The sequence below is a fragment of the Eleginops maclovinus genome, chromosome 1, assembly GCF_036324505.1.
Source record: "Eleginops maclovinus isolate JMC-PN-2008 ecotype Puerto Natales chromosome 1, JC_Emac_rtc_rv5, whole genome shotgun sequence".
Taxonomy (NCBI): Eukaryota; Metazoa; Chordata; class Actinopteri; order Perciformes; family Eleginopidae; genus Eleginops; species Eleginops maclovinus.
Window position 1 is genome coordinate 2,037,071 of NC_086349.1, and position 14,783 is coordinate 2,051,853.

The following is a 14,783-nucleotide window of genomic DNA, read 5'->3' on the forward strand; positions in this document are numbered from 1 at the left end:
TAATGTAGTTTTCTTTCTGTGACCTATAATAACCTTGGCTGTGGCATGATAATAAATCCTTCTTTATTTTAGCGTCAGCGTTTAATCCCGTCCTATCTCATGCTGCTAAATTGTTTCCTTTAAGACAGCAGAACGTTATTGTTCCATAACTGGTTAGATATTGCTCGTAATTCTTATCGGAGTCACATTTATCTCCTCATAACTCACTTTCACACATTTTACTACAGTGTCTGTTTTTCTATATTCCAAACAGGAGGGCGTTGGGTGTTTCGTTTGAGCGATTTAAGGCTAACATGGGTCATGTCCAGGTTTATTTTGCGATTGAAATATAGAATACATTCTATTTTCAAGTAACAGACAGAAAAAACTGTGAAGAGTAACCAATATTATCCGAAATATTTAAATTATGTCATGAATTATCATTATCATTATCAGGGTTTAATAACCACGCCCCCGTCAAATGCGAATATCATTGATTTCAGAGGCATAAAAGCCTTCCTCTACATGAGTCATTCAGATGATATTCATGTTAAAATGCCTGGATTGAATATATCCAATGTTGTGTCCTACTTCAAAATAAAGCTCCCTCTCCAACAGACTGCTCCAGCTCCGCTGTCACAAGGACAGAAAGGCAATAACTCCACACAACCACTCACCTGTGGCTGCAGAGAGCTCACTACAGTTCTATTTTATTCTGTGTATTGTATGTTTAGACAATCCTCTGAATATTTTCTGCGGTGAATGTGTATATATATTTTAGTTGTATTTTATTCAATGTTGTTCTGCTTGTAGATTTACTGTCCGTATGCTCCTGTGACAAAATAATATCCCAACTTAATAAAGTCTCTACTATCAAAAACAAAGACTTACAATCACGAAATGTGGCAAGTGAAAATAAAGTCGCTACTTTAGCACCCCTTAACCTTCAGATGTGGGCCCTCTCCTCCCAGCACCCCCCCCCCCCCCCCCTGTCACCCTCCCTCCCTCCTTCCCACCTTAAGGCCTACCTCAGAGCAGCGGAGCGCGTCACGTGTTTTTCTCCGGTACAAATCTTCCAGTAGGGGAGCGAATAGGAGCACACCCATATCAGCAATTATCAGCGACAGTAACTATCTCCAGATACAGCGGCAGGAAGAGAAACCCTGCAGTCCTCCTGGAACAAAATCTCCACATTGGTTTCTTTTGGTGCGCAACTTTTACGAGTAAAACGAGATCTTTAGAGAAAGTCCTCGCGCTGCCTGGTGCGTGTCTCTGTGTGGAGGGAATACTTTTTCTGCGCTGTGATACTGAGGACCGGACTGCTTTATCACACGACCGTCCTTATCTGGTGAGATAATACACTGAGAGCCCTTGGAAACAAAAGCTGTTCCTCATCAGCACGCGCTATTATCAGCCCTTTATGTGATTTGATGTACTATTGATAGAAAATATATATATGGCAGATATGGAACACAGCTCCATATCTGTTGTTTGATATCCGTTATGGTTGTGGTTGAATGAGGCATTGATAGTGTCTCTATCTGCATGGACAGATATCAGGCTGTTAATGCCATTTTAATGTCCATCACTGTGATAGAGATTAAATATGACTGATGGTGGATCATTGCTGACTTTTTTTCCAGAGATTTATTCTCACGAGCCACCAATTACTTGACATACTTTATTACAAATGAACTCTTTTGGATTTTATAACTTGCTTATACACTCTAGTAGGCTACTCACTTACCACAATATATTTAAGTCAACTATCTGATAAAGAGAATGAATGATTCAAAATTATAACTTTTACTTGAACTCAACTTTTATAGGATAAAATGACTCAAATTCAGATGCCCTTGACACTTTATAAAGTATTTTCTGAATATCTCACGTTTAATACATCTTTTGTTTTTCTCCATAGGACAGGATTTCAATCATTTGTTCAAAAAGGCCCAGATAGATAATCCGGCAGCAGGAGAAACAGCTGGGTCTCCTCCAGAGGACTGGTCCCAGCCTGACAAATTAAAACGATTTACGCCACAAAGCTGTGAAAATGTACCAGAGCCTGGCCTTGTCCTCCAACCAGTCCCCTTACGCACACGATACCGGGAACTACATGCACCCCTCCGCCAGCTCCCCGGTCTACGTCCCCACCAGCAGAGTCCCAGCCATGCTGCCCACCCTGCCCTACCTGCAGACCTGCGACTCGGCCCACCAGTCCCACGGCCTCGGCGGGCACCACGGCTGGCCCCAGAGCGCCGCGGACTGCTCGTCCTTTACGCCCAGCAGCCCTCACCCTGCCCCCCACGGCTTCTCGTACTCGCACAGCCCGCCGGTCAGCAGCAGCACGGGCCGGGAGGCCAGCTACCAGAGCCCGCTGGTGCTCGGAAACGGCTCCCGGGCGGACCAGTACGGGGGCACGCTGGTGCGCTCGGTCGGAGGATCCTACTCCAGCCCGTACGCGTACATGAGCCCAGAGATGGCGACCTCCTCCTGGACACCAGGACACTTCGAGAGCGGGATGATCAGTCTGCAAGGCCGGCATGGAGGACTGTCCGGAAGGAGGACCAGTCTGGGTAAGAAAAGGCCCTCAAAATAATTTCTTTATCGAACATAAAGAGAACAGTACTTTTTGAAGTCAAACTTTATAATCAATATTTAAAATGATAGCCAAAAGTAGGGTCTTTTTTAAATCACTGAAAATATCGTTTTAATATTGTTCCTAACAGCTGTATACTCGCTGGTTGTATTTTTAACTCTTAACATATAAATGTGTACATTTACATTTGACATACATTTGATTCAAAACTGTTTTTAGAAAATGCAGAATCAAATACCAGAAAATGAAATGTGTGTATGGCCCCATCTGTAGGCATTTCCCTTTTATTAGTGTAAATCACAGAAAGATAACAATATCCTCGATCATATTTCACCATGAATTAAAGCTGTTTCATTTAAAAGTGTAGCAAATGTACAAATACAAAATGGCCATTTTTCTGCTTATGATTTTATAGAAGTTGCTTAAAATTACTGTATTTTATTTTTTGTTATTTCGACATCCCCCCCGCCCCCTCTTGGACAGTTCAGTTGGTCCGTGTATCAGGATCGTAGATTATGAGCTGGCTGTTATTTATGACAGCAGATATGGAGGTCTGTAACAGAGCCGGCTGTGTCACGGGATCTGCAGATTGAATCAAAGTCTCCCAAACAATCCTCCATTACATTTACACAATACAAACTCCTCACAAAGAGAAGCTCCAAAAACAATCAATTAAAATGTTAAAGTAATCCGCGAACAGTGCACTGTTGTGATGACAGCAGTCCAATACACGCACGCACACACACACACACACACACACACACACACACACACACACACACACACACACACACACACACACACACACACACACACACACACGCACACACACACCACACACATTGAAAAGCAGTTCTCCCCTGGATCTTTACTAGGCTGCATTGAAGTCTCTGATGGAAGCACTCAGACATAATGCTAACCTCTCAGAACTCTCTGTGTGTGTGTGTGTGTGTGTGTGTGTGTGTGTGTGTGTGTGTGTGTGTGTGTGTGTGTGTGTGTGTGTGTGTGTGTGTGTGTGTGCGTGCATGTGCGTGCATGTGCGTGCGCTCGTGGGTCTGTGTGGGTGAGTGTGTGAAGGCCTTTAGACGTCATGGAAAACTTGACTAACTGATTAAATATAATTTTGTTAGATTAAAGAGGAATATCTTAGTTTGTCTATAATAAAATGATGACATTTCTGCCTGTATTAAACAAAGTGCTCAGTAACACCACAGTGAATACATACTCTGTTATAAGCATTTAGCGGCCAAATATAAGTACCAAAGTGATTTCTGCGCAAAGTCACATTTCAGAATGATATTGACTTTTCATTATATTTAATTATTGCAATATCATTATTTTTGCATTCGACATTCGACACATTACTTTTGATGCGTGTAAAAGTGGAGCTTTAAAAAACTATAGCCTAAGGAGTCGCTTGTGAATTTCAACAAGGAATCTGTAAAGTTTATTTGAACCAATAATAATTTGTGATACATTATTTATTGTTAATCAGACACATGAACAGCAGTAAAAAGTGAAATACACTGCCTGGCCAAAAAAAAGGTCACACCCTAATATTGGTTGGACCGCCTTTAGCTTTGATTACGGCACGCATTCGCTGTGGTATCATTTCCACAAGCTTCTGCAATGTCACAACATTTATTTCTGTCTTGCATTCATTTTCCGTCAAGATCTTGTATTGATGACGGGAGATTCAGACCACTGCGCAAAGTCTTCGCCAGCACATCCCAAAGATTCTCAATCGGGTTCAGGTCTGGACTCTGTGGGGGCCAATCCATGTGTGAAAATGATGTGTCATGCTCCCTGAACCACTCTTTCACAATCTGAGCCCGATGGATCCTGGCATTGTGATCTTGGAACATGCCCGTGCCATCAGGGAAGAAAAGATCCATTGATGGAATAACCTGGTCGTTCAGTATATTCAGGTAGTCAGCTGACCACGTTTGGGCAAGTTGCTGAACCTAGACCAGACAAACTGCAGCAACCCCAGATCATAGCACTGCCCCCACAGGCTTGTGACGTTTGTTTTTGCCGGGCAGTGTATTAGCCTACGAGTTGTTGTGTGAAGTAGCAGGAAATGCTGAAATAAATGAAGTACTTTAAATAATTGAGCACATGTGAGCCAACATGAGTGTAATTCATGTTTACGGCATTCTATAATCTTATCTATCTATCTATAATCCGCTGAGACATCCTCGTGGTTATTTCAGCATGCATTTGGATGTGTGTAATAAGGACCTATCACAGAGCCTCCTCTCTTCTTCGCTCTCTGAATTGAGCGATTAGGAATGTGGGCAATTAATGCCAGGAGTCCGTCGTGTGTCGGAGCTGTGATGGAGTGGGGGGGGGGGGGGGGGGGGGGCGGGAGTCCACTAGCTGATAACACATAGCCCCCCCCACCTCCATCTTAAGTCTGTCTCTCTATTCATCCATTCTGGGGGTTTGATGTCTCTTCATCACAGAGGGGGATGGGGGGAGGGGAATTCCTCCTCTACCTATTCATCATGCACTGGCGCGTAACCAGAACCACCCCCAGCCCCCCAACCTCCTCCGCGCCCCCGTTAGTTCTTACGTTAGTTCTCGTAAACAGGAATGTTGTTTAGTCAAGAATATTCATTTTTGTCTCCTCAACGTAACGTTACATATATTCTTTCACCTAAACATAAGAGAATCACCCATTAGTATAAAGCATGTTTCTCTGTCTTATTTTATTTATGCTGAATAAAAAAACATGAATAGAATGTAAGGAGAAGCTATAATCAATACATGCAAAGCCTACTTTAACAGCAGATATAAGGTACATAAGTAGGCTGGTGATTCCGATTGCGCTGCTGGATAGACGGTTAAAAAGCAGTTCTGTAGCGATGTGCCTTTTTTCTGTTCTCCGCGGCTTTATTCTAACAAACAGTGTGTCTTTTCCCCGATGCAGACCTGATAGACGACATGTGCACGGAGGGCCGGGAGTGTGTGAACTGCGGCTCGGTGTCCACCCCGCTGTGGCGCAGAGACGGGACCGGACACTACCTGTGTAACGCATGCGGACTGTACCACAAGATGAACGGGATCAACAGGCCGCTCATCAAACCGCAGAAACGACTGGTGAGACACACACACACGCACATGCATTCGCAATAACTACTTCAACAATCATTAATAATAATCATCCTATTGTTTTGATAACGTTACAAGTTACTTTGGATTGTGATTTTTATTTAAACAAATACAATAAAATACGATGTGTTGTTAAGATTACATTACATTTGATTACTTTATAATTAGATACAAAAATAGAATATAATAGACTTTGGAGGCTGCCAATGTGCATTAATAATATGTTCACTTATTAATACTCATTTACTTCTAATATGCCTTAATATTGTTATTTTTTAAGTACAGTTTAAATTGCACGACCTTTATAGTATGTGTTTACTGTGGTATATTTTAAAATAAGTAAAATATCTGAACTCTTCCGTAACTGCCATTATTAGGTAAATTGATGATGCAAAATCCTCTCTGTGTATTTTCTCTTGAGACTTATCTGCCACCGCTTATATCAAAGCAGGTGAATGTGGTTTATGAAATGGGAAAGCTGTGTGTTTGGTGGGTGGGTGTCAAGGCCCCCCGCAGTATACTTCTCAGGAAGTGTCCTCTCTGCAGCAGCTGTGGGTTGCCCAACATCTCGGCTGTTTTCCCTCTTTTATTTGTCCTGCAGCGACCTTGCCCTTGAGAGCCGTTTTTAGACGAGGCTCTCAAAAGCAACGTGACTCTTGTTGTGCAAAACCAAGCTGATATTCTCACCATGTAGTGAGACATAAACAATATTCAAGCTGTCCAACAAATGAATTATTAGAATGTTTGCATGTAGATGGAACATGCATCATTGTTGCTGCAAACGCATTCTGACATCCTGCAATTCATGGTAAAAAATGAGCGGAAAACTGAAATTTCTCACACCTTAGATCAGGGATACATAGAGTTTAGGGTTAGGGTTGTGAGTCTATTTTTGACGACTCTAAAAAAAAATTGGGTTTCAGCCAACAGAAGTTATCAGAATCAGAATGTATTAGTCCTACAGCGGGGAAATGTACAGTGTGACAGCAAAAATGGATTGCAGGAAAAAAAGTCATGCAATAATAAAAACTAAAAGCAGACATTAGTGATGAAATAAAAAATAAAAACAAATAATTACACAACCATGGCTAAAAAATAAGTAGCAGCAATTTAAAATAACTAAGCTACATAAATAACATATTCAAGTATTGAGACATCATAAAAGCGTATGCTTTAATGTCAAATTGACTGTAAGTGTTTATATTGCACAATAATTTATGTATGAATTATTTAAATGTATTTTTTTTCCTCCACCCCTGCAGCAGACCACATCTCGCCGGGCCGGCCTTTGCTGCACCAACTGCCACACCAGTACCACCACCCTGTGGAGACGCAACGCTGATGGAGAGCCTGTGTGTAATGCCTGCGGCCTCTACATGAAGCTGCACGGGGTGGGTACCTCCACACGGTCCACGACTCTTTAATTGGCCTCCCATGCAGGCCCAGGCTTTTCTCAGACAGGGTTTCGATGCATTCGTTCTGTCGCAGCTTGATAATTGCTTTTTAATATGGTGCAGTGAAAGAGCTCAACAAGGGAGCACAAGATAAGGCAGCACAAGTGCTTTGCAGTGCACCTACAGAACCACTGTGAGGGAAATCCTGCAGAAACTGAACTGGCTAACTGTCAGACAGAGGTCCGGTTATGCTTTGTTACATTTTGCAAGGAGTATTGCACTTACCACAAATATGATCACATTGGTTTATATCGCAGTTTCCTCAACATAACTATCAAACATGACATGCAACAGAAGGAAGTTTCATGTGACCCAAAACTTAATCAAATATGAAACAGAAAACAGACACATACTGAGCCATGCTCTGCTGGAGTTCATTGCCGGTCCATATCAATCAGGGAAATCCAAAGTACGTTTCAAAAGTTAAGTTTGGCTTAATGATGGTTATAATAGGGTGATAGTTTTGTTTTTTCTTCATACTCAATTGTTGATTGCATGTTATGATGAGCTGTATTGTTGTTTTATATGTTTGACTGTGTGTTTGCAGACCTGAGGAAGAATAGCCAATGCTCATGCTAGTTCCTAACATAGAACAATGTTTTCCGGTGTGTCAAACAGCTCACACCTCTGAGCAGCTCTTTATTTGCGCAGTGTAAAACCTCTCCAAGGGCATTGTGGTCATTGTTATCAGCATGGGCGGGGGGGGCTGGGTGGGTTGTCATGACACTGTGGCCTCAGCTGTATCAGGGACTGTGAGCTAATGTGTGTTGATCTACCCCCTACAGGTGCCCAGACCTCTGGCCATGAAGAAAGAGAGCATTCAGACTAGGAAGCGCAAACCCAAGATGCCCAAGAATAAAACGTCCACAGGTGAGGCCGACAGATAGAAGAAGGGGAGAATTGAGGGTAGTAGGATGGGAAGATGGACGAATGAATCTAAATACACAGTTTTATGTACTTTGACTTGTTAGGATAACATCAAATGTTAGTTTTAACCCTCCTGTTGTGTTCGCCTCACCCTTACTTTGGTGTTTCTGGTCAAATTGGACCGATCGGTTTTTGCTGCTCTTACATTAACACAAATTTATTTTTCTATTGAACACCTTTTGAAGCTGTAAATTATGTCTGACCGGGAACAACATAGGTGAGACAAAGTACACTAAACCACTCCAAATTCAATCATTGGTGGTTTTATATGTTCAAATGCTTGCTTTAGAGGGTATCATAAGGCCTTGAGGCATCACATGTTAAACACAAAATGTATGACTGATGAAAGTAGTAAATTGGCCAATTTGACCTGAACATGACAGGAGGGCTAAAGACATTTTACAAGCTATGGTACATTTGCTTGTCCAAATCAGGGGGGGAGGTTTGTTTTTTCTATCTAGTCTACAGTTAGTAAAGTGGACCAAACAAAAAATACTACATTTTTGTGTAAGGAAAAGCAGGGCTATAAATGTACTTGCAGAAGTCCAAATGGTCAGATATTTGACTAAATGTTGGCTTGTGAAAATGCCCTGAAGGCGATTCAAAGTGCTAATGAGTGAAGGTCAGCAAATCATACTGAAGATTGTTTCATAGTTGTTGTTTTTTTTTTCAATCTGACCACTCATTTCACATTTCTGTTGTTTTCTTTAGGCTCCACTAACTCTGACACCAGCTCCCCAAACTCCCTGTCCGTCTCAGAACATGCCTCCACCATCAAGAGCGAACCCAACATGGCCCCCTCACCCTACGCCGGACAGACCGTCACATCGGCCTCGCAGGTAAACCTCCTCTCCATAAAAAAATATTTTTGTAATTGCTAGAGGTGAAAAACCGCTAACGCTGGTCATTAGCACACATGCTAGCTCAGTTGCTGCAGAGTGCTGTAAGAACATGCCGTGAAACCCAGACAAGATTCAGCATCTTTCAGTGTTGTAGTACTCGAGTACGGGACTCGGACTCGTGAGCTAAATTTGGAGACTCGTGACTTGACTTGGAATTGAGCACTAATGACTTGAACTTGGACTTGGACTCGTGCATTCGGATTCGCAATGACTCGAAAGGACTCGACTATGTCATTAAAACCCTGAGGTCGACGAACACGCCGGCGCGTTTTCGCAACGTTTCCGATATGTTTCTATTAATATTTATGCCATAATACGGCGTAGAAATGTCGCTTGAATCGGTAGACTCTCTTCTTTCCGATACATTCTCCCGCGAGATCCTACGTGACTAACAGCCGGAGTTAGGGGGCCAATAATAGAGCTTGACGCATACATCTTTGTGAATGATGTGTGTATCAAACTCTCTTATTCGCCCTTTCAATGCATATGAAAGTTCATAGTGCCCGCCGTTAGGACACGCCTATGAGCTGCGGGACCACAGTTATGTTTTTTTGAAGTTTACCAACACAGGGTTTCCCACACATACACTTTACTTGGGCGGGCCGCCCAGGTATATTAACGGCCGCCCTAGTGTATTTTTATCCGTCCGAGAGCACGACGCCATCCGCGACCGATTAACTAGTGGACAATGATCTCCTCGCTCTACGCCTCTTGTACCTGTTCGTTCTGCTATCATGTGTCCCCCCCCCCTCCGGACTTGATCAAAAGGGACTCGACTCGGACTTGATTTGGATGAGTAGTGGACTCGACTCAGACTTGACTTGGACATTTTTTTTATGACTTGGACTTGACTTGGACTTGAACACTGGAGACTTGAACCTGGACTTGGACTCGAGGCATAGTGACTTGACTACAACACTGGCATCTTTTCACTGATTGTTTATGTGTCTTGATATCAAAATACTTATTGAGGAGATTTCTGGTGAAATTCCTGCAATTTGGTCAGATTATGTTCTCAATGCATCAGTTTTAGCTTGAAACAATCTGAGACCCCCCCCCCCCCCCCCCCCCCTCACAGAGCCTAGACTGTCAGTCAAAGGTCAGCACCATCAAGACAGCTTTCTATTGGTTGTTGACATAAAGTCGACCAAAGTTTAACCCTGATACCTTTACTTCACCTTTCTAAGTGGACCCACTGATCCTGGCTCTAATCCAGTGGAATTAATTGATTTAGCTGTTAAATGTTGATGTTGAAATGCTGATGTGAACAGGCCTTATCTCAAGATAACCCTGATGACATCATCAGGGTTATTTCTGTCATGTGAGTGAGCTCTAAGTGAAACAGAAGACATAATTCAGTGTTTTCTCAGACTTAGTCGTCCCCTTCATTAGACATTTAAGGGTAGTCCCCTCCGTGCCCGTTTAAATTAACTTTTTTAAATGTATAAGTCACAATCTCAAAGAGCTACATTCGCTCTTAAGAACACTATGGTGAAAAGCAAATAATTGCAGGTCTATTTTGGAACTCACTTTCCAGAGTCCTGTGTGGCATAGTGGAGCCCACTTTTAGGTCATTCAGCGATCGGTAGTGATTTACGGACACTTGTTCAAATGGAATAATACAAGATAAAAACTTTAACAGTGTCAATGGTTATTTTTGCTTTGTTTTTAATTAGCATAATTAATTAAAAAGCATGTGAGGTAAAAACCCTTTACAATTTGTCTTAAAACTGGAAGTAACATGCATATCTTTAACATGCCTAATTGCATTTTAAATTAAATAAATAGCGCTATTTTGAATACAATAAATGAAATCTACTGATTAGCTTCTACATTATGGTTATAGATATGGATATTTATAATCACAATACTTTCGTTATTTAGGCTGCTTTAAAGTTGATGACGGCAAATAAGATTAAAAACAAAATCCAAATCATAAAATGCAAAAAAACTTTTTATATCTATTCGTCTATTAATCAATTCAATTTAAATAGTTTTATTGGCAAGGCCATAATAACATACAGTATTTCCAAAGCTTTATGCAATTACGAAACCTATACATTTGGAATGTACTGTTATGTTCATAAACATCAAGAATAACATGAATAATACAAAAAAGTTACGATGAGTTACTGATTATTGTGCAGGATAATGCTGTTTAGAGATGAATATAATGCATCATAAGAAAAATAATGATAATGAATTAAAATGGTCCTTCTCTTAATCTCTTAATAAATGTTCTTTTCTCCCTACAGGTGGCTTCTCAGTTAGACAGCACAGGATCAGGACATGTGGACATTAAATACGAGGACTATCCCTTTACCCCGGTCTCCATGGCCCCTCAGAACTCCTGGTGCGCTCTGTCCCAAGCATGAGGACCGCCGTACTGACACCATCCTGAGCTGTTCCTCTGGAGCTGAGAAGGAACTGTTGAATGAACATCACGTCGAGGATAAATCAGAACCTGATGGCTGCATGTGTTCAGGAACTCTTGCGCTGAAAACCTCCATCTGAAATGATACCATACTATAAACTGCAACGCTGGCTCTGTAAGTGACCATTACATGGACCATGCTTTAGCTTCACAAGGACACAGGGTTGCTTCTTACCACAGAAGGCTGTACAATCCACGATACACCAACCCAACACTGACCCTGAAATCACATCCAACAAAGCAGGACAACAAGAACTACCTATTCCAAGAGGAAATCTCCACTGTTGGAGATACAAATACAGTACATATATATATATATATATATATATATGTATATATGCAAAGACAATCATGTGGACTGTAAAGAGACATGGCTTTTTAAAGCTGATAACTGATTTTCATTACGTTTTTGTTGCCGTTGCTGGAAGATATTCTCCTCACGGCTTTCTGGGGTGAATTCAAGAACCTAATGATGTTATTGTCTTCACAGAAAATAGCTTTTTATGGCTGTTGAACATGTCTCATTACAAGCGGTAGATGATTAACTTTTATAGGCACATTATTTATGTTGAGATAAGGGCAGTTAAAAGTCGTGGCTGACACTAAAAGCAGCCAGTTATATCCCCACTCACTGTCGCAGAACGGCCTGGGAGGGATTTTAAAATACAAACTGCATCGTGTGATTCATTTGGAAATCAGAACGGTCATTTTCATTCTGACAAAGTGACTGCATATCAGAAGTTTGTCATTTTACTGCTTTAATATTTGACACGAATGAAAGTGCAATGACAATGAAAGGCACAACAAAAAGAGAGTGAAATGATTCTTAACATAATAATCAAATTTTATCGTCTGTATTTTGTTAATATGTAAGGGAATTTTATTATTATATAATGTTGTAAAGAATCCTCTGGTTCCCTCTCCTTTTTCAATGCTCTTTGAATCTGTTCAGGTTAATAAACTGATTAATATTTTATTCATTTGAAGATCTGTTTGCCTTTTGGGTGAATGTCAAAGTATACGTGTACTGCTTCATTCAGATTTAGATTTTTATGTCATAAATAGATAGGTGGTTCTCAGACTGACAAACACATCAGCACAACCCAAATGTTCCTATGAATGAATTATAAACTTGAAACCAAGAAATGGAATACCTTTGATTAGATCGATATTGTAACAATATTTCATACAATGTTTAGGTTGACTAACTGTTCACTTACAATATATCCACTACACTGAAAGACTGAAATGTTGACTTTAATGAAATGTATGATGTCAACAGATTCCACATAACTGTATTCGGTTAGTTGAAAGCAATAATATTAAGTTGAACCTAATCTATTTTTTATTTAATTACTTTCAACTAACCTAATACAATCTGTGTAATCTGTTGACATAATACATTTCATTAAAGTCAACATTTCAGTGTTTTCTCAGTGTACAGTTAAACTATTTAACTGTTTTTTCAATATTTCGTAGTGACCTCAACTAACTCTTTATCTATTGCTAAGCTAACTATCAATGGCTTCATCCTTTTTAGCCTGTACTTTTTTTGCTACATTTTTTAGCTAAAATGTCCAACTCATTATCACTTTATCTAACTTAAAATAATACACATTTTTAAAATCTGTTTATACATTTTACAAATTGAACATCAACATAGATTATTTTAATTTAATTTAAACTAATTATACATTATTAGATAATGACTCATTTTTTTCAACTCTTTATCCCTTACCTTCAACTAACAATTTCACCTCTTCACACATTAAGCGAGTTAACTAACTAATAAAACCAGTGACCTATTACTGTTAGATTTCTTATTCAACCATTAGTCTAACTATTTCATCCTTTGTATTGGGCATTTCTGCAAAGATGCATATCCATTTTCCCTTGCTCCAATACACCGTCAGATATACTGTATGTGTATGTGTGTGTGTTTGTGTGTGTGTGTGTGTGTGTGTGTGTGTGTGTGTGTGTGTGTGTGTGTGTGTGTGTGTGTGTGTGTGTGTGTGTGTGTGTGGTGTGTGTGTGTGTAGTGTAGTGTGTGTGTGTGTGTGTGTGTGTGTGTGTGTGTGTGTGTGTGTGTGTGTGTGTGGTGTAGTGTGTGTGTGTGTGTGTGTGTGTGTGTGTGTGTGTGTGTGTGTGTGTGTGTGTGTGTGTGTGTGTGTGTGTGTGTGTGTGTGTGTGTGTGTGTGTGTGTGTGTGTGTGTGTGTGTACAAGGAGGGTGTTTTCCTCCTGGTTGCTTAAGCCGGTAGAGTCGACCAAAGGTTGAGTTCCAGCTCGGCTTTATTGCAGCCGGGTCTGAATTGAACGCAGCATGGATGAAAATACTGATCCGTCAGCAACTCCGCTGCAGCTTTACTGCCGCCATGGCGACATCCCGGCGACGCGGCACCACCACCACTGCCCAGTTTTATGACTGTTGGCCAAGATGTTGCCGTCTTATCTGTGGCTGGGAGAGTCCTGTAGCAGTGCCATGTGAGGATGCACACAGTAATTTTCTCTGGCATGGATAAGAGTCATTATGTACTGAAGTTGAGAATTCTTTGTGGATATAATCTGTTCCCTGGGTCTACTTCATCATGACTTCACAAATATTTGAAACAACTTAACTCCCATGAAAAGGAAAGATATTGAAATCCCTTGGCAAATAAATACATTTTGAAATTTTCAAAAGTAGTTAGTATTCACTTCCAGAAGGTATGGGGGTGTTCAAAAGGAAATGCAAGTCTAAAGAGTTTGGCTTTTAGGACTTGTTTGAAGGATGGCAGGGTGTTTGGATGTCTTAGGTGGCTGGGAGTGGGGGTGGGGGTGCTCTAGATGGGGGAGAAGGCCCTGAGTTCTGGATAAATTGCCGTTCATCTGTGATTTTGTTTTGTGAGCCGTGGAGGATGCACTTGCAGTAGTCAAGACTGACAGTGATGAGGTCATGAATGAGTGGCACAGTAATGTAGTTAGTAAGAGATAAGGTCATGTAATTAGGTGTTAGTTAATGTTTACCGACATGTATAACTGCTTCTATGAAACTGCTACTGGTTTATGAACAGAAAATGAATAACTCAGACAAAGTGTTCCAAACACAGAGACACGTTGAGCTGCAAAGTTCATTCATGATTTTTGAAAAAATTAAAATCATTAAGTTACTTTACAAGATTTCTGTAAATATGGTCAATAAATAATTCATGATTCCTATAAAGACATATTCTGTATGAATACAACCAAGTTCTAGTTCTAGTAATAGTTTTTGTCAAATACATTACACAATTACACAATCCATTCCTGATCACATGACCCTATTTAGACCTCAGAGAAACAGTGGTTGATTTGATATGAAAAAGAAATGAGCGGTTTTGCTGATCAGGTTGCCCCC

The 14,783-nt window shown here is 40.7% G+C and overlaps 1 protein-coding gene across 1 annotated transcript; it reads left to right on the top strand.

Annotated features, from left to right (window-relative positions):
- Nucleotides 1-1,057: 1,057 nt before the first annotated feature.
- Nucleotides 1,058-12,385, top strand: gata5 (GATA binding protein 5). Its single transcript, XM_063899958.1, has 7 exons — nt 1,058-1,327; nt 1,901-2,555; nt 5,511-5,680; nt 6,955-7,083; nt 7,932-8,016; nt 8,785-8,912; nt 11,231-12,385. Exons 2-7 carry the CDS (start codon nt 2,033-2,035, stop codon nt 11,348-11,350), a joined length of 1,155 nt encoding a protein of 384 aa, XP_063756028.1. The 5' UTR covers nt 1,058-1,327; nt 1,901-2,032; the 3' UTR covers nt 11,351-12,385.
- Nucleotides 12,386-14,783: the final 2,398 nt, after the last annotated feature.

Coding starts and splice junctions, on each gene's coding strand:
- gata5 (XM_063899958.1), top strand. CDS start 2,033: ATGTACCAGAGCCTGGCCTTGTCCTCCAACCAGTCCCCTTACGCACAC. Junction 5,681..6,954: donor TCAAACCGCAGAAACGACTG/GTGAGACACACA, acceptor CCACCCCTGCAG/CAGACCACATCTCGCCGGGC. Junction 8,913..11,230: donor CCGTCACATCGGCCTCGCAG/GTAAACCTCCTC, acceptor TTCTCCCTACAG/GTGGCTTCTCAGTTAGACAG.